This window comes from Mus caroli, chromosome 10 (genome assembly GCF_900094665.2).
Source record: "Mus caroli chromosome 10, CAROLI_EIJ_v1.1, whole genome shotgun sequence".
NCBI classification, from domain to species: Eukaryota; Metazoa; Chordata; class Mammalia; order Rodentia; family Muridae; genus Mus; species Mus caroli.
Window position 1 is genome coordinate 74,234,120 of NC_034579.1, and position 16,332 is coordinate 74,250,451.

A 16,332-nucleotide genomic window follows, 5' to 3' on the forward strand; every position below is an offset into this window, starting at 1 on the left:
TCCCATTGTTTAGTCCCAAGTGCGTCCCAAACACTATGTAACACAAAGTGACCTCAATTCCACAGGGACCCTACCTTAGTCAGTGTGTCTCTTTGTCTCTGTCTTGAGACAAGGTCTCTCTATATACAGCTTTGGCTGTCCGGATCTATGAAGACCAGGCAGGCTTCAAATTCACGCAGATCTGCTTGCTTCAGCCTTTCAAATGTCAGAATTCCAGGTGCTCGCCACCATACTCAGCTCTCCCTCTTACACAGCATCTACTAATGCCATTCTGGGAACCCCATGACCTCATCTAACCCCAGCACCAACCCCCCTCAGATTGCAGTCCACACAGGACTGTAGCTGTTGAGGTTCTGGCACCTTTGCGGAGCTGGCACTCTGAGGACAGCTGGGGAAAGTGGGGGAAGCCCAGCCTAGGGGAGCCCTGGTAAATGGGTCACTGCATCCTAGCAGCACACAAGCTGCCTTCACGCTGAAGGGCAGTGGTTGGGAGATGTTTCAGGCCCAGAACACCTGACTCGTATGTACAATGGTGAGCTCCAGCACTGGTAGATCTCACACATACACACGAAATATTTAATATCTAGTTTGGCTCAGCTGGCTGTGGCCTACTTATGCTGTCTCTGAACCAACTTTTTATGTTTTCTGTAAATCTAAAATTCTAGATGGGCAGGGTAGGGTTGAAGCCAGAGGCCAGTCTGGGTTAAAAAGTGAAGCTCTGACTCAAAATTGAGCAAACAAACAAACAAAAACCTAAAAGTTTATTTTTCTCTAATCCATAGTTCTCTCCAGCCATACCCAGCCTTGTAAAACACACACACACACACACACACACACACACACACACACACACACAGAGGCATGCTTACACACACAGACACACAGACACAGACACACACACACACACACCCCAAAATAAATAAATCACTGAACAAGTGGAAATTAGTGGAAGAGAGTGCTAAGTGTATATGATTCTATTCAGTTTACAAATGGGGAAAATGAGACTCCTACCCAGGCGTTACTGACTTTCTACCAAATGACAGCCACCTATTGTCCCTTAATGCCAAGCCAAGCGCTCTGGGGATGAGAGGCAGGGATAGTGTGTGTGTGTGCGCGTGCTCATGTGTGTGTGTGTGTGTGTGTGTGTGTGTGTGCGAGTGTGTGTGCTCATGCAAATGTGCAGCATGAGCCATTGGTACCCATGCCTGGGACAACTTTCAGACTCCAGTTCTCTCCTGCCACCTTGTGGGATCTAGAGATCTAACTCAGGTCTAGCAGCAGCCAACTGCTTTTACCCACCGAACCAGTTAAGACCCTTATCGTTCTCATTATCATGGTTGGCCTGGAGTTTGCTGTCTAGCCAAGGACTCCTAGCTCTCCTGCCTCAACCTCCCCAGGGCTGGAATGACAGGCACGCCACACAAGCCTTGTTTATGTGGTGCCAAGGTGGAACCAGGGTCTTCTGCGTGATAGGAGAGAGTGCTTACTAACCACCTACACTTATTCATTTTACTTTATTTTATGTGTGGGTGTTTTGACTGCATGCATGCCTGGTGCCTGGAGAGATTAAAAGAGCCATGAGAGACCCAGGAATTGGAGTTTTAGAAAGTTATGGGATGCTGGGAATTGAATTCCCATTCTTTTGAAAGAGGAACCAATGCTCTTAACTGCTGAGCCATTAAAAAAAAAAATGTTACCTTTACCTTTGGGAAGCAGAGGCAGGTGAATTTCTGAGTTCAAGGCCAGCCTGGTCTACAGAGTGAGTTCCAGGACAGCGAGGACTATACAGAGAAACCCTGTCTCGAAAAACCAAAAAAGAAAAAAAAAAGTTACTTAACAACATCATTAACAACAACAATAATAATTTTGGTTTTTTGACAGGAAGAACTTGACCTCGTACACATCCTCCTGCTTCTCTGGGGTGCTAGTCTGACAGGTGTGTAAACAATTCACCGAGATACTTTTACATTTCATAGTCAGTAATGGCTTTAGACCTATCAATTGGAAGAATGTAGGACTGATTGCTAATATGTAAATAGAACGTAAAAGTTCAACATTGGATTGGACGAATTCAAGACTGTGGTTCAAAACGAATCAAAATCTCAAAAACGGGTTCGTCAATGAGTTCAAAACATCTGCCGAAACCCGGGATCGAACCAGGGACCTTTAGATCTTCAGTCTAACGCTCTCCCAACTGAGCTATTTCGGCGACACATCAGCTCTCTGCACCACCCTCCCTCCGCGCCGTGCCGTTGCTTTAGCGCGCAAGCGCACTTCACACTTCGTCAGTCAAACTTTGTAGGGTTAGACTATAAGCAACTGGCTGGTGTCGTCTCTGTGGCGCAATCGGTTAGCGCGTTCGGCTGTTAACCGAAAGGTTGGTGGTTCGAGCCCACCCAGGGACGACTATAGAGACTTTTTCGTTCCTTAAGACTGAATAAAGTGGAAGTTCTTCCTTTTGTCGCTGTTTCCTGTTTGTCACAGGACGACGGTGGCGCACTCTGTGTGGACGCGACCACAGGTAGAAAGCGGGTCAGAACCACTCCGCTTGTGGTGCCGGTTTCCGCTGGTGTCTATTTGGGCGTTGGACTAGAACCGGAACGCTTTGGAGGACGGACCTCAGAGGTTGTCTGAAGGCCGAGGCCAAGATGGCGGCGCTTTCGGGTGAGTGAAGCCCTGCGGTCGGGAGAGTGGCGTAGTCCTGGGCTGCGGGGACCTTGGAGTCCAAGCCCGGTATTGAGAGGCGTTGGGACCTATAGGTCAGATCCCAGCCCTCGGTAATGTCGGGGTCTAGCATTGGCCCGAAGCATGTTTGAATTCACATAGTTCTGCGTGGTCTACATAGCAAGTTGCAGGCCTCTTGCTATCGTCTCTGATTATAGTCGGGAACGCTGAGGCCTGTGTATCTCCCAACCTCAGGAAGCTGACTGCAGAAACCCGGCTGATGTCCCCGAAGCACAGAGTGGGACAGGGGAGAGGCCCTGGACACTTAGGCCACCCACCCGGTGGCTCTTTCCATCTCATCCCCACCCTGGACAGTTAGCAAGGGCCTCTAGAGCAGATGTCTTAGTTTCCGTGCCAAAGCTTTGGTGTCTTTCTCTTTATGTACACGGATTAAACACCTATGCAGTTTGGTAGACGTGAGCGACAGTTGCTAAGTGGAACCTCCCATCGCCTAGCAGGTTGCAGTGTTAACATAAGGAGTGGGAGAACTCAGGAAGTCCGGTCTAACTCCTTCTGTGTTTTGTTGTTGCTTTGAGACAGTGTCTAATGAGTCCCAGCTTGGCCTCAAACTCTATACTGTGGGTGATCTTGAAGGCTTCATCCAAGTGCCTTCACTGCTAATGCTGGGATGGCAGGTGTGCACCGTCAAGCCCATTTATACAGCACCAGGGATGGAACTAAGGGCTTGGTGCATGCCAGGCAAGGGCTCTGCCAACACAACTCCAGCCTCAAATGCCTGTTTTGGAGACAAGATCTCATGTATAAGAGGCTGACTTTTGAACTACTGATCTTCCAGGCTCTGGCCCCAAATACTAGGATGACAGACTTACTACTATACCCAACATTATTTTTTCTTTTAAAGATAGGGTCTTCCTGTGTCCTAGAGTCATATCAAACTCATAATGTTCCTGCTACAGTCTCTCATTGCTGGGATTACAGACCCCATCACTGTACCCAGCCCAGTTGTGATGTAGCCCCCTTGAAGAGTGGAGGTCTTGGTGATTCATGGTGTTGACTTCTGGCTCCTGAATTCACTCAGGCTCAGCTGTGATCTTGCTGGTGACAGTTAATAGACCTTACTGTGGTCCTATCTGAAAGAGAAACTAACACCTTAGAGACAACAAGGAGGATGTTTGCTGTAAGGCATTGTACGGTACAGCTGTAATCCCATCCCTTGGGACGCTGAGGCAGGATGAGCCTAGCCTGGGCTATACTGGATCCCTGCTTCAAAAGAAGGGCACTAGGATTTCTGGGAGTTCCAGGCTGGCCATGGATACATAGTAATACCATTTTAAAAGGCAGGAAGAGGAGAAGGCCTGGAGATGTGGTCCAGTGTTAAAACATTCACTGAATGTGTTCAGGGCCCCACATTTCATTCCCAGCATGACAGCACAGAAGTCTGGTCTGAGCCAGGCTTGTGCTTCATGCAGTCCTAGCTGCTCAGAAGGCTCTCCTGAGGTCAGAGTTCAGAAGCAGCTTAGGCAACACAGAGAGACCATATGCCAGTTAAAACAAAAGCCTGCTGCTGGCACCTCCAGCCACTTAGTAGGGCATTTACTTTGCTGGAAGTTTATCCAAAGCCTTAAGTTTTTAGATGGGGAAGACCAGGCCTGGTGTGTGCCACTCAGTCAGAAAGTCTAGAGTCTGTAGTAGTCTGTCTTTGATCCAAGCAGTCGTGACCTTGGGAAGCAGTAACCCTGAGCAAGGCTGAAGTCAGTGAGGAGGGCTGAGGCAGAAGAAGGAGCATGGAAAGCCACCGTCAGCCCAGCCCCGAGTGTGGGAGGCAGGATAATCCCCATGTCATGGTGGGTGTCCCTCTCCCAGTCCCACCATTCTGTCATGGAGGGGCAGTCCCAGATGAGACCCCCTCCCACTTTCTTCCTCCAAGACAGGATTTTGCTGTGTAGCTCTAGCTGACTGGAACTTGGTATGTAGACCAGGCTGGCTCGAACTCACAAAGCTCCACCTTCCACTGCATCCTGAGTGATGGGATTCAAGGTGTGCACCACCAACCCCGTCCCAGATGACAGAAATTTATCTTGTACTCCTTGAACTTGGAGTCCAAGATCAGAGTGTCACAGGGCTGGGGTTTTGTGAGCTCACAGATATGACCCCCTCTATCCTCATGAGGCTATCCTATTCATCTTTATCCTATCCGTGGTTAGTTTTGTTTGTTTTTGTGTTTTTAAATGATGTTTGGGATTTTCTAGAGGCTGTTCCCATGTAAGCCAGGCTGTTCTAGGATATGCAGCACCCCTGCCTCCGCCTCCAAAGTGCTAGGATGAGAGTTGTACATCTTCAGACCTGACTCACACCTGCCCTTATAAAGAATATCCATCCTGTTATGTCTGGGCACATTTTAGTAACCTCATTGTAGCTTTTTTTTGCCTCTGGAAAGGCTCATGCATACAATGGCACTCCGTTCTGAGATGCTGGGGCAACATGCTCATACATACAGTTGCATTTCAAGGTGCTCGGATAAAGATTCCGATACATAAGCAGTGAGGGCATGACTCCATCCTGGCTCAAAGCTGCCTGCCATGTCTCTCTTCCTTCTAAAAAGTCCCCTTGGTTGAGTCCTGCCATGTGGGAAGGTCCTCCTTTGTGCGAATGTAGAACAGGCTGTTCAGAAGCAGCTGACTTGGGTCCTGGGGTGGAGAAGTGAGACATGGGAGACAGAGGGAAAGGTGACTTACAAGGGAAGGTGACTTGGTAAGAGGGAGAGTGTGCTGGAGCCCTCCAGGGTAGGATTGGGACTAGAACCAGGACCCCTCCTGGGGACTAAACTGTTAGGCTCAGAGTTCTGTGTTTCTCTCTCTAGCTCCTGGCCTGCTCTCTGTACGGATCCTGGGTCTGCGGTGAGTGTGTGACCTGTCTGTCACAAGGCTAGATCTAGCTGGGTGTCAGTGAACAGCATGGAGCTGCAGGGCTTGGAGCTGGGAGGGTCCCCCAGCAGTGGCTAGTGAAGAGACTGTTCAGTTTAGTGGGGGGTTAGTGGGACGTCCAGGTGTCCTCACATGGTATGCAGGGATTGCCTGGGAAGGCAGTGGCCAAGGCAGGATAGTACTGTCCACAAGCTTGGGGCCCTCGTAGGAAATGCACTGCCTGTCCCAACAAGGTGTTCTGTGAGCCTGCCAGCTGGGCCTCCACAGGCTGGCTGCCTTGTGACAGGGCTGTGAAGGTCACCAGCCCAGGGGAGCTACCAGCTGTCTCCTGGGCTTAAAGCACAGCACCTCAATACCATCCTTGCTAGGACATCTTGTCAACCTTTTGACCAGTCGGTAGTTTTTAGAAGCAGAGAGGCTCTACTTATGTCAGAGTTGTCTCCAAGGACTGTAGCAGCATTGTCCCTATGAAAGGGCAGGGCAGCCTGGAGATGAGCAGGGGGCCATGGGTGGGCAGGGAGGCCACCTGTGCTGCGTGGGGCTGGTGGCGGTGAGAAGGAACTGCTGACTGGGTCCTGGCGGCCTCTCAGCATCGCCCCTGTTTGCATCTCCAGCACAGCACAGGTCCAGCTGCGCAGAGTTCATCAGAGTGTGGCCACTGAGGGCCCGAGCCCGAGCCCGAGCCCGAGCCCGAGCAGGTAATTCATGCTCTGAGAAGGGTCTGCATGCTGTCTTCTAGGGCTTTGAATCTTTTTTTTTTTAATCTTTGGTTTTTTGTTTTGTTTTGTTTTTTAAAGATTTATCTATTTATTATATGTAAGTACGGTGTAACTGTCTTCAGACTCACCAGAAGAGGGCATCAGATCTCATACAGATGGCTGTGAGCCACCATGTGGTTGCTGGGATTTGAACCCAGGACCTTTGGAAGAGCAGTGAGTGCTCTTAGCCACTGACTCCTCCCATAGGGCTTTGATTCTTGATTGTTGCCTGCACTCCACCCCAACATGTGGCCCTGGCCTCAGGTCTTACCTCTCTAGTGTGGCTGCTTCTCCTTTCTCTGTTGATCAGGCCTAGTGTAGGCCTTGAGGACCTCAGGGATGATGTGGTTCTGTCCTGGGACCCTGTCTATCCCTTCCCATGGGTCCCAGGTCAGGGACCCTGGGGACACCTGGCTAACTGTCCCCTGTGCTCACCTGCTCTGCCCTTAGCACACAGTCTGCTGTGTCCAAGGCTGGAGCTGGAGCCGTGGTCCCCAAGCTCTCTCATCTTCCCCGAAGCCGGGCTGAGTATGTGGTAACCAAGCTGGATGACCTCATCAACTGGGCACGCCGGGTAAGTCCTCGTGTCAAACCCCACCCTCCTCAGGGCTCCCTTCCACTCAGGGTGGCCTGGATGCTTCAGCAGTCCACATATTTGTTTAGTGTAGTGTGTGTATGTGTGTGTGTGTGTGTGTGTGTACACGCGCGTATGTGTGCATGCTTATACACCATCAAGTGGACGTGGAGGTCGGGGGATAACCTGCAGGATTCGAGGATTCGGCTCCCTCTTTCCACCACATGGGTTCCAGGATCTGACTCAGGTCGTCAGGCTTAGTAGCAAGTGCCTTTACTCGTTGTGCCAGCTCAAACGCTGATAAAAAGGGCCTTTTATTTAATTATTGTTTTGCATTGAATTTGTTTTTGAGCAAGGGTCTCTCTACCTAGCTCTGACCTCCTTGGAACTTCCTTTGTAAATCAGAAGATTTTACAGAGCTCTGCCTGCCTGCTGAGCTGAGCTGAAAGCAGCCACTCTGCCGTCTTTAAGCTCCTCTCATGGCAGAGGCTGATGAGCTGCAGGCCCTCTGCAAAGCACAGGGATGGCACCCTCTCCATGCCTGTCCTCAGTTGTCCCTCTCAGTGCGTGCTCATGTCTAGGACACAGTTGCTGGGCAGCTGTGCCTGGTTCCCGTGCCTAGATGTGACAACCCCTGTCTGACAATTGTCCATTGACAGGCATGCCCCTGGACCTGCCTTATTCTCCTGGGCAGTGCCTAGGGCTCTGGTGGGTACCCTACTGGAGCCTGAAGCTGCTAGGACAAGGTGCCCACTGCAGAGACCAGACACAGGTGCAGGGCCAGCTGCATCCATGAGGAGCGTAAGCACCCGTGGACAGAGGACATTGGGGGCGGCCAGTCAGTCCCAGGAGATTCCTGAGGGACAGTTGAGCTAGTCCAAGGACGTCAAGAGGGGTTATTCATGATGGCCAGAGCAGCAGCTTGGCGTGGGTGCTGCCTAGAGTCCTAGGCCTAGGGCAGCCTCTGGCATCAGGTGCCTGCCAAGCACTTAGTGTCACTGTGCCCACTATGCCCAGCAGGGACAGTGCCTGCACAGGGCTGACTGTCTGTGTTCTGCCAGAGCTCCCTGTGGCCTATGACCTTTGGCCTGGCGTGCTGTGCCGTGGAGATGATGCACATGGCTGCGCCGCGCTATGACATGGACCGCTTCGGTGTGGTGTTCCGTGCCAGTCCACGCCAGGCTGATGTGATGATTGTAGCTGGCACGCTTACCAACAAGATGGCCCCCGCGCTCCGCAAGGTACATCTGGGCCCCTTGGCCCCTTCTACTGCCTTGCCACCTGCAGTTATCTGACCTGTGTGTCTTGTAGGTGTACGACCAGATGCCGGAACCCCGCTATGTGGTGTCCATGGGGAGGTGAGTGTGTGACACCTAGGGGAGCAGGGCCCATCCCCGGCTGGCACCTTCCCCCCAGCTCTGCTCTGTAGACAGGAAAAGCTCCAGGCAGCCCAAGGCTCCTCCTCCGTGCTCTCCTCTCCCTCTCCTCAGTCTTTCTCTTGTTCATCCTATAGTAAATGCATGCATGGAGCCTGAGTCCCTTGGGTCCCTGTGCCCGCCAGGCAGTGTGCACATCCTCGACCCAACAGCTTGGGTCTTTTCTTGCAGTGGAGGCTGTACGGGAGACCCCTTTGAATCCTGGTACCCACACAGGGGCCCACAACTGCCTGTGACACTAGCTCCAGACAATCCAATCTTTAAAAAACAAAACAAAACTGGGTGTGGAGGCCAGCTCTGAGGCCAAGGCAGTCTGATCTCTGAGTTCAAGGTCAGCTTGAACTAAGCCTGGTCTCAAAAAGGAAGAAGGAAAAGAGGGCAATGGTTGTGTTATCAGAGGCACACCCAGCATGCAGGAAGCCCTGAGTTCCATCCCCAGCATGGTAACTGGTACCATGGTGCCCTCCTGTCACCTTCACCTTAGACCCCACAGCCCACCCCGTGTGGGGGTCATGAGAAACTCTTTGGTTGAGTGCACTTTTCCATGAGTTGATCAGTGGCTCCTTGCATCCAGCACGTCCCATGAAGGTTCTGGAAGTCCCCTTTACCTCAGCCTGCTGCAGGGTGTGGGGTGTGGCATGGGCTGGGTGGCCATGCATCTGAACTGCCTCACAATCCTCTCCCCAGCTGTGCCAATGGCGGTGGCTACTACCACTACTCCTACTCGGTTGTTCGTGGCTGTGACCGCATTGTGCCAGTGGACATCTACGTGCCAGGTGAGGACAGCCATCCTGCCCCACCACTCCAAGCTGCTGAGCCAGCCTGAGGAGGGGACCTTGATGTCCCCTGTGTCCATGCCTTGTCCTTTATCCCACCCTCCCAGGAGTGCTGGGTGTGCTAGCTCTCCTCTGTAGCCCTGGATGGGCCTCAGCTTAGCTGAGCTGCAGGGTCTTTTAGCAGTTCCCTGTCTGTCTTCCCTGTGTGGTCACTGGCCACTGCCCCCTGCAAGGCTCTCTGTCAGCAGACTGCTGGGGAGCAGGGCCAGATGAACAGGGAGGGCAGGGTTTCTGGCTGCAGTCCAGAGGCTTCTAGCATCCTGAGACATGGAATCTCAAGCTGCCCTTGGCTCAAGCCCATCTCCCTGACCAAATGGTTCAGTTTTTGTGACTATTCCTAAGGACCAGGCTGGTCACCAGAGTCACAACCTGGCCCTTTTCCCTGTGGAGCCATGGACAGCTCAGGGATGGAGTGGGTGTTAGGAGGCCTGGCATAGCAAGGACCCTTGTCCCTTTGAAGCCAACCCCAGGGTACCCATGTGGGCTGGTAGAGGCAGATGGTGGGGTCTCAACCGTGTGTGTCCCCAGGCTGCCCGCCCACGGCCGAAGCACTCCTCTACGGCATCTTGCAACTGCAACGGAAGATCAAGCGTGAACAGAAGCTGAAGATCTGGTACCGCAGGTAGAGCTGCCAGGCTGAGCACGAGAATCCCAGAATCCCTTGTGAATAAACCCATCCTGATCCAGTTGTGTGTTCTGTGTGGACTGTGGCCCAGCTGGCAGATGCCAGGTCCTGCACCCTCTGTGATCACTCCTGGCTCTAAGGGCCAGCTGTGGGCAGTGTAGGCTGGTGGCCCGTTTCAGTCTCAGTGTCTCACATCTGAGCTTGTGGCCTCTGCCCACTGTACAGCTCAGACCAGTCACTGCCTACTTCTGAGCAAGGGAAGGCAGTAGGTCTCCTCTCAAACAGAAGACACATATCTGGTCTGCTGCCCTTTAGGAGCTATCAACTCTGGGAGGAGGAGGAGGAGGAAGAGGAGGAGCAGGGGGGGAGGATGGGGGGGGGAGGATACCAGCATGCTCAGCATGATGCCCTCTTGCAGAGCATGTCAGGACTCGGCCTTCGTGTCCTGCAGATTTCCATTCTGTGGCTCTCAAAGGACACACTGTGACAGGAATGGGTCAGGGAACCAGCACACCCAGGGCGTGGGATGGGTGGGTGAGCCTGCCCAGGCAAGAGGAGCTTTTTGTCCGGAGACAGGGTTTCTCTGTGTAGCCCTGGCTGTCCTGGAACCCCAGAGATCAGCCTGTCTGCCTCCCAAAGGCTGGGATTACAGGGGTTACACCATACCCCACTCCAAAGGCAGCTTTTAAGACAAGACCCAGTTAAGGTGGAGACTCTCCAGGCCAAGGGAACAGTCTGCTCCCTGCCTTGAATGCCAACCCTGGCCTTCATACTGGGGAAGAGACTGTGGAAGAGGGCAGGGTGTGAGCAGAGGTGTCCAGGCACTGGCTGGCCACAGGACAGCAGCCGGAAGTGAAGAAGAGCTGGCATAGGGCACAGGCCAACAGGCCCTCCAAGGGTGCAGTGTGGACCCAGGCAGCAGATTTGGTACCAGGGATTTGCACAGTAGGACTGCACTGTGAGAGCCACATTGCTTGTTGTGTACTGGGCTAGGCTGAGGCCCGTGGAGGCTCTCCCCTACCCTGGCCTTGGTGAGACCCCACAGTCTCATCCTGGGCCCCCTGTTGAAAACAGACAATGGTTGATTGGTCATGTCTGGGTGGGGCAGGGGGCACAGAGCACCACATCTTCTGAGGCAGAGGCAGTTCTGAGCCAGATGTGGTCCCTCACCTTTGGCTCACTGCCAACCAACCCACTAGTCTTCTTGTTAGCATTTATTTTACTCCTGAGCTCTGGGAAGATGGCAGTGCCAGGCAATGGTTAGGATGTCACACTGCAGGCACAGTGGAGAGGCTGGAGCCCACATTCCAGCCACAAAGGTACTGAGGAGGACACAGGCTCCTTGTAGACCTGGGCCGGCTGCTCAGTGCTTGGTGACCAGGGGTGTGATCATCTGAGGGAAGGCATAGTAGCGGCAGTCGGCTGGGGGCACCAGTGCCATCACCTCTGTGCAGATGTTTTCTTTCAGGAAGCCAGCTTCCTGCAGTGCAGGCACCTGCGTCTCCTGTAGGGAGGGGTCACAGGTCACCCCAGATGATGTGGGACAGGACCTGGGTGTGAGTGAATTCTGGTGCAGGCAACAATTTTCTGATAAGCTCTGCTGTGTTTCAGACCAGCATCCTTGCACAGGCCCGCTGTAGGCCTCTTAAGAAAAGAGTCTTATGTGATGGAGCTGTCTCATGGGCTGGTGGGAAAGCTGTCCTGCTTGCCCTGGTACTGGAGGGCATCTGTCCCCAAGATAGGCACAGCCCCACAGGTAGAGTGCAGTGAGCAGGGCTGTACAGAGCACTGAGGAGCCACCGGAGGCTGGGACTAGTGGGGGCCTTCCTGACTTGAGAATGGAAAATCACAACCCAGACCTCTTGAGAGCTCTGGCCCCCAAGGCCAGCGAGCAGAGGGTCTCCCCCTGCCAGGCTGCAGGGTAAGGCCCTCCTCACCTGCTGTCAGGCAGCATACCTCAAACATGGTGGTGATGTCTGTGTATTTGGACTTCATGAGCTCCCCCCAGGACGTGAGGTTGCAATAGGTGAGAACGCCCCCGGTCTTCAGCAAGCGGAAGGCATGATTCTGCAGAGAGGCCAGTGGACAGGAAGGGGTAGGACCATGGGAAGAGAGCTGCTGGTCTGTAAATGTCACATGCCCTGCCCACCTGACCTTCCAAGGCCCACCGTCCCTGGCCCCGCAGTCCTACCTTAATAAAGTTGAATTGGTGAGTGTGCCAGGCCTCTTCAGACAGTGGGTACGTGTCATATAGAATCCCTGCAGTTTGAACACATACCAGTCAGCGCTGGCACAGCCTTGCCCAACCTCATCTGAGCCATCCCATGGCCTTGGAGGCTAACCCAGCCCATGCAGCTGTCCTTCCCACGGCTGTGTCCCCAGTACACATTGGAGGTGTGTTTGCTGGGATGGGGGACAACTTGTAGGCATCCATTCTCTCCTTACACCATGTACATCCTGGGGATCAAACTTTGGTCATCCTTTTTGATGGCAAGCTCCACCAGGCTGAAGAGGGTATGGTAGTGTAAGAGCAGGCACAGGCCGCCAAGCAGTACCCAGACGCCAGCAGGTTCCCCAGAGCTCAACCCCTTTGCCAGGCTCCCAGAGTGCCCTCACCATCAAAGTGACCGTCAGGCAGGGTAGGCGCCACCTCCTCCCACAGGCCTTTCAGGGGAACAACCTTGGAGAGGAGAGGGTCAAAAGAGGTTGAGGGTCACATGGGACCCCATGATCTCCCAGCCCTGCGGGGTACTTCCAGTCTGCACCCCAGTGGCAGAAGGTACCTTATGTGGCTGCCGCAGGGCCCAGTCTTGTAGACGCTGGAAGACCCCATCATTGCACTCAATAATCCAGTGTTCCTCTATGGGGGCCTGTTGCACCCTGGAGGCTGCAATGGCCATACCGAAGCCCACTTCCAAGACCCGGCCCCCTAGGAGGACAAAACATGACAGCTGGCTTGGGTGGGGGAGGGGGACTTAGATGTGAGGCCTGGCTCACACTTGCCTCAAGGCCAGCCAGCCAGCCAGCAGGACCATGTGGGTGGACAGAACAAAGTAACAGCAGAGTGTGGGCTCGGGCCGGCTGCCAATCAGAGCGGCTAGCCTGGGAGCCCAGGGCCTGGCCCCAGGGATCCCTGGACTCTGAGCCCCTGCCCACGCGATTTGTGCTCTAATCTGTGAGAAAGGGCCAAGCCTGGCTTGGAGGCTCTACACCTGCAGCCCCTCCAAGTTTCATTCTGCATCTAATACCAAGTCCTCATTTGCCTTGGGTGAACTTTGAAGTCCCCTCACTGCCCATCTGCCCTGTTTGAAGCTGGGGTGCCTCAGACACCACCCCTTGTCCAGAAGTTCAGGGCCACAGCACGGGGACAGCTGCCTCTCTGCTCAGTTTTCCCAAGCTATTCTTAGCAACAGCCCCTGGAGACTCCGGAGGTTCCCGACAAGCACAAGCCTCACGCCTCTCCGCTCTTTCTCTAAGTTCCACTCAAGACTGCGGTCCGAAGACCCAGCCTCGGGAAGTAGAAGTCTTTTTCCCTGGGAGAGGAAGTTCCATTTCGGAACCGGGGCCTCTTGCCTGCGTCCACTTTTTGCAAATACCCTTCCCTTCCCGACCAAGGTAGCCCCAAGGCAGCTCAGTGCCTCAGGCAAGGAAACTGAGGCTTGCAGCATGCATGGGAGCTCCTGCACTTTTAAGCTGCAGCCTCAGTTTCCTCTGGCAGAGTACCTCTGGAGGCAGCAGCCGCCGCCAGCGCATGCATATAGGGGGTCTCCCAACGTTCCATCACTGGCTTGCCCAGGATTTGCAGGTGCGTGTCAGATGCGTCATAGGCCGCGGGGGCCGCGCGCCACGCGGGGCCGCAGTCCTCGCCGGGCGCGAAGAGCGGGCTAGCTGCAGAAGAGCTCATGGTGAGGCTGTGCATACCAGGCCCGGAGCGCAGGGCTGCGGAGCCGCGGGGCCGGTGGAGGCGGAGTGGGGCGGTGCCTCTGCACAGAGATTAGCCTTGCACTCCGGTGGGTGGGAGCCTGAGGCGGGGGCGGGGCCTATGTGCCCTAAAGTACTCCGTGGCTGAGCCGTGTGGGCGGGGCCTACTCGCTGGGGCGGGGCCTTTCTGGGCTAGGGTGGGTCCAGTCATTAGAAGAGGGTTGGTCCTTGCTCTGGGAGGGGGTCCAGCCTGGCACTGGGCTGGGCCTGGGTGGATGGAGCCTGAGGGGCAGGGTGGAGCGTGCTCAGGGTCGGGGCTACTCGCTGGAGCCCGAAGTAAAGTTCTGAGAGGGGCGGATCTACGGAATGGGATAGGCCCTGCACTGGTGGGCTGGGGAGGAGTCCAACTTTATGCTATGGATGGGGCCAGAGCTGTGGGTTGGGACGGAATCCAGACTTCCATGAGGGATGCAGGCAGGAGCCATACAGGATGGAGCCTGTATGGTAGGACAGAGTCCAGCCTTCTGCTAGGGGCGGGGCCGGAGTAATGGGGTGGGGTCACCATTCTGCTAAGTATGAGAGACGAAGCTAAGGAACGGGGCCAGCCGGCTGAGACCGTGGTGTCCAGCCTTCTGCTACGGATGAGGACAGAGCCATGGGGTAGGTGTTTATGGGATAGGATGAAATTCAAGCGTTCTGCTACTGGCGAAGCCTAGTCTTCTTTCACGGGTTGGGCCCAGCCTGGTAGAGGCAAAACAAGATCCGGGGCCTAGCTTTCTGCTAGGGCTGAGGCTGGCGCCAAGGAGGCGGGGCCTGGGGGTAGGGTAATTGTGGAGTCGAGCTGAGTCTAGCCTTTTACTATGAATGGGGCGGAGCCTGCGGACCTGGGCGGGGCCAAGTTATCTAGATAGGAAGTTGGAGCCATGAGGGGCGAAGTGCGTGCGGTTTAAGGAGGGACGTTTAGAGACTACCAGTGGTCCCAGTGCTATTTAGGGTACCATATGTTGGCACGTGCACTGTTGTGGCTTCTGGAGGGGCGGGGCAAGCTCCCTGACACCACATTTGGAATGAGGCTTGACTTTCTGCATTTGCCTGGCTGGCTCGCAAGGGTACTCAGATTTACTGTCTGAAGAGGCTGTGAAACTTCCTGATCCCAGCATGTCGTCCACGATGCTCCTCCAAGTTGATTTTTTTTTTTTTTAAGGTTTTTCGAGACAGGGTTTCTCTGTGTAGCCCTGGCTGTCCTGGAACTCACTCTGTAGACCAGGCTGGCCTCGAACTCAGAACTCCACCTGCCTCTGCCTCCGGAGTTCTGGGATTAAAGGCGTGCGCCATCAGGCCCGGCCCAAGTTGATTTTTTATTTCTATTTATCCGTTTATTTAGAGACAGGAGCTCCTGACTGGCCTGGAGCTTGCTATTGAGACCAAGTTGGCCGCGAACTCACAGATTTCTGCCTGATTCTACCTCTGAACTGCTGGGATTTAAAGGCGTATGCCACCATGCCTGGCTGAATGCCTCAAGTTTAGACACTCATTGGCCTGGTGAGGTCCAAGAAGCCAGCCCTCTCTCAGCTGCTCTAATCCATACCTGTCATTCACTGGCTCTAGCTTACTCCTGGGTCACTTGGGCATGTTAGGTGTAGCGATCTGATGATTTTTCTGAGAACTACTGGAAGAACAGGGAAACTCTTAGCCCTTAGAAGATGTTACAGCAATAACTGTTGATATCCTCATTTTACAGGTGGGGGAAACTGCTAAAAAACAGGAGTGGAGACCAGGGCTCCAGTTTAGAACCGCAATAGTTAGCACTTTTGTTTTGGGAGTTTTGGTTTGTTTTTTATTTTTTAATGTACTTGGTGTCTCATGCCTGTGCACCACCTGCTGTGTGTAGTGCAGGGGGCACCGGATCCCCTGAGGCGCAGTCACTGGCATTGTGATCTCTCACGTGGGTGCTGAGAATCAAACTTTGGTCCTCTGGAAGAAACAGGTTCTCCTGTAGCCCAAGATAGCCTCAAACTCTCACACAGCTAAGGGTAACCTCGAATTCCAGATCTTGCTGCCTCCACCTCTCCAGTGCCAGGATCAACAATGTGTACTGCTATGCCCGGTTTCTGCAGCTCAGGAAGGGTCTTGGGCGTTGTGTCTGCCAGGAGAGCACTTCCCCCACTGAACTCTAGGTCCAGTCCAGCCTCCACTGTGCCACTCCTCTGAGTGGCCTTCTGATGATCTCATGTGGTCTAATTAAAGCAGAAAATGGGTAGCTTTGTCATCTCAGCACTCCAGAGTCAGCGACAGCAAGATCTCTATGAGTTCCAGGACAATTGGGGCTACATAGGAAGACTCTGTCTCCAAACAAAAGCTTTGGACTGTTTTTTTTATAATCTGAGCTGTTATACCCAGCACAGAAATGAATTGTTGCTTGTTATACTTTGCTGTTATTATATTATGTTCTACTGACATAGAGACTAGGTCCCAGGTCACTCTCAAATTTATTTATTTATTTATTTATTTATTTATTTATTTTTGGTTTTTCGAGGCAGGGTTTCTCCGTATAGCCCTGGCTGTCCTGGAAC

General features: G+C 53.6%; 2 protein-coding genes and 2 non-coding genes across 4 annotated transcripts; 2 read left to right on the forward strand and 2 right to left on the reverse strand.

The window, feature by feature from the left end:
• Positions 1-2,136: 2,136 nt before the first annotated feature.
• Positions 2,137-2,209, reverse strand: Trnaf-gaa. The gene has a single exon. It is a non-coding gene; the product is annotated as a tRNA-Phe (tRNA).
• Positions 2,210-2,331: 122 nt separating this feature from the next.
• Trnan-guu lies at positions 2,332-2,405 on the forward strand. Its single transcript has one exon. It is a non-coding gene; the product is annotated as a tRNA-Asn (tRNA).
• Positions 2,406-2,489: 84 nt separating this feature from the next.
• Ndufs7 (NADH:ubiquinone oxidoreductase core subunit S7) lies at positions 2,490-9,899 on the forward strand. Its single transcript, XM_021174620.2, has 8 exons — positions 2,490-2,664; positions 5,546-5,582; positions 6,224-6,307; positions 6,818-6,941; positions 8,003-8,182; positions 8,253-8,299; positions 9,065-9,153; positions 9,742-9,899. Exons 1-8 carry the CDS (start codon positions 2,649-2,651, stop codon positions 9,837-9,839), a joined length of 675 nt encoding a protein of 224 aa, XP_021030279.1. The 5' UTR covers positions 2,490-2,648; the 3' UTR covers positions 9,840-9,899.
• A 1,138-nt stretch (positions 9,900-11,037) lies between these two features.
• Positions 11,038-13,849, reverse strand: Gamt (guanidinoacetate N-methyltransferase). Its single transcript, XM_021174225.1, has 6 exons — positions 13,562-13,849; positions 12,622-12,767; positions 12,455-12,518; positions 12,030-12,097; positions 11,795-11,905; positions 11,038-11,342 (listed from the first exon to the last, which is right to left on the reverse strand). The coding sequence occupies exons 1-6, from the start codon at positions 13,755-13,757 to the stop codon at positions 11,202-11,204; spliced, it is 726 nt and encodes a 241-aa protein (XP_021029884.1). The 5' UTR covers positions 13,758-13,849; the 3' UTR covers positions 11,038-11,201.
• Between the last annotated feature and the right edge of the window lie 2,483 nt (positions 13,850-16,332).

Excerpts from the sequence above, each read along its gene's own strand:
- Ndufs7 (XM_021174620.2), top strand. Across the intron at positions 6,308-6,817 it reads CCGAGCCCGAGCCCGAGCAG|CACACAGTCTGCTGTGTCCA; the intron begins GTAATTCATGCT and ends CTCTGCCCTTAG. Across the intron at positions 8,300-9,064 it reads TATGTGGTGTCCATGGGGAG|CTGTGCCAATGGCGGTGGCT; the intron begins GTGAGTGTGTGA and ends TCCTCTCCCCAG.
- Gamt (XM_021174225.1), bottom strand. The coding sequence starts at position 13,757 with ATGCACAGCCTCACCATGAGCTCTTCTGCAGCTAGCCCGCTCTTCGCG. Across the intron at positions 12,768-13,561 it reads GGCGGCTGCTGCCTCCAGAG|GGGGCCGGGTCTTGGAAGTG; the intron begins GTACTCTGCCAG and ends TTGTCCTCCTAG. Across the intron at positions 11,343-11,794 it reads ACATCACCACCATGTTTGAG|GAGACGCAGGTGCCTGCACT; the intron begins GTATGCTGCCTG and ends CCCTCCCTACAG.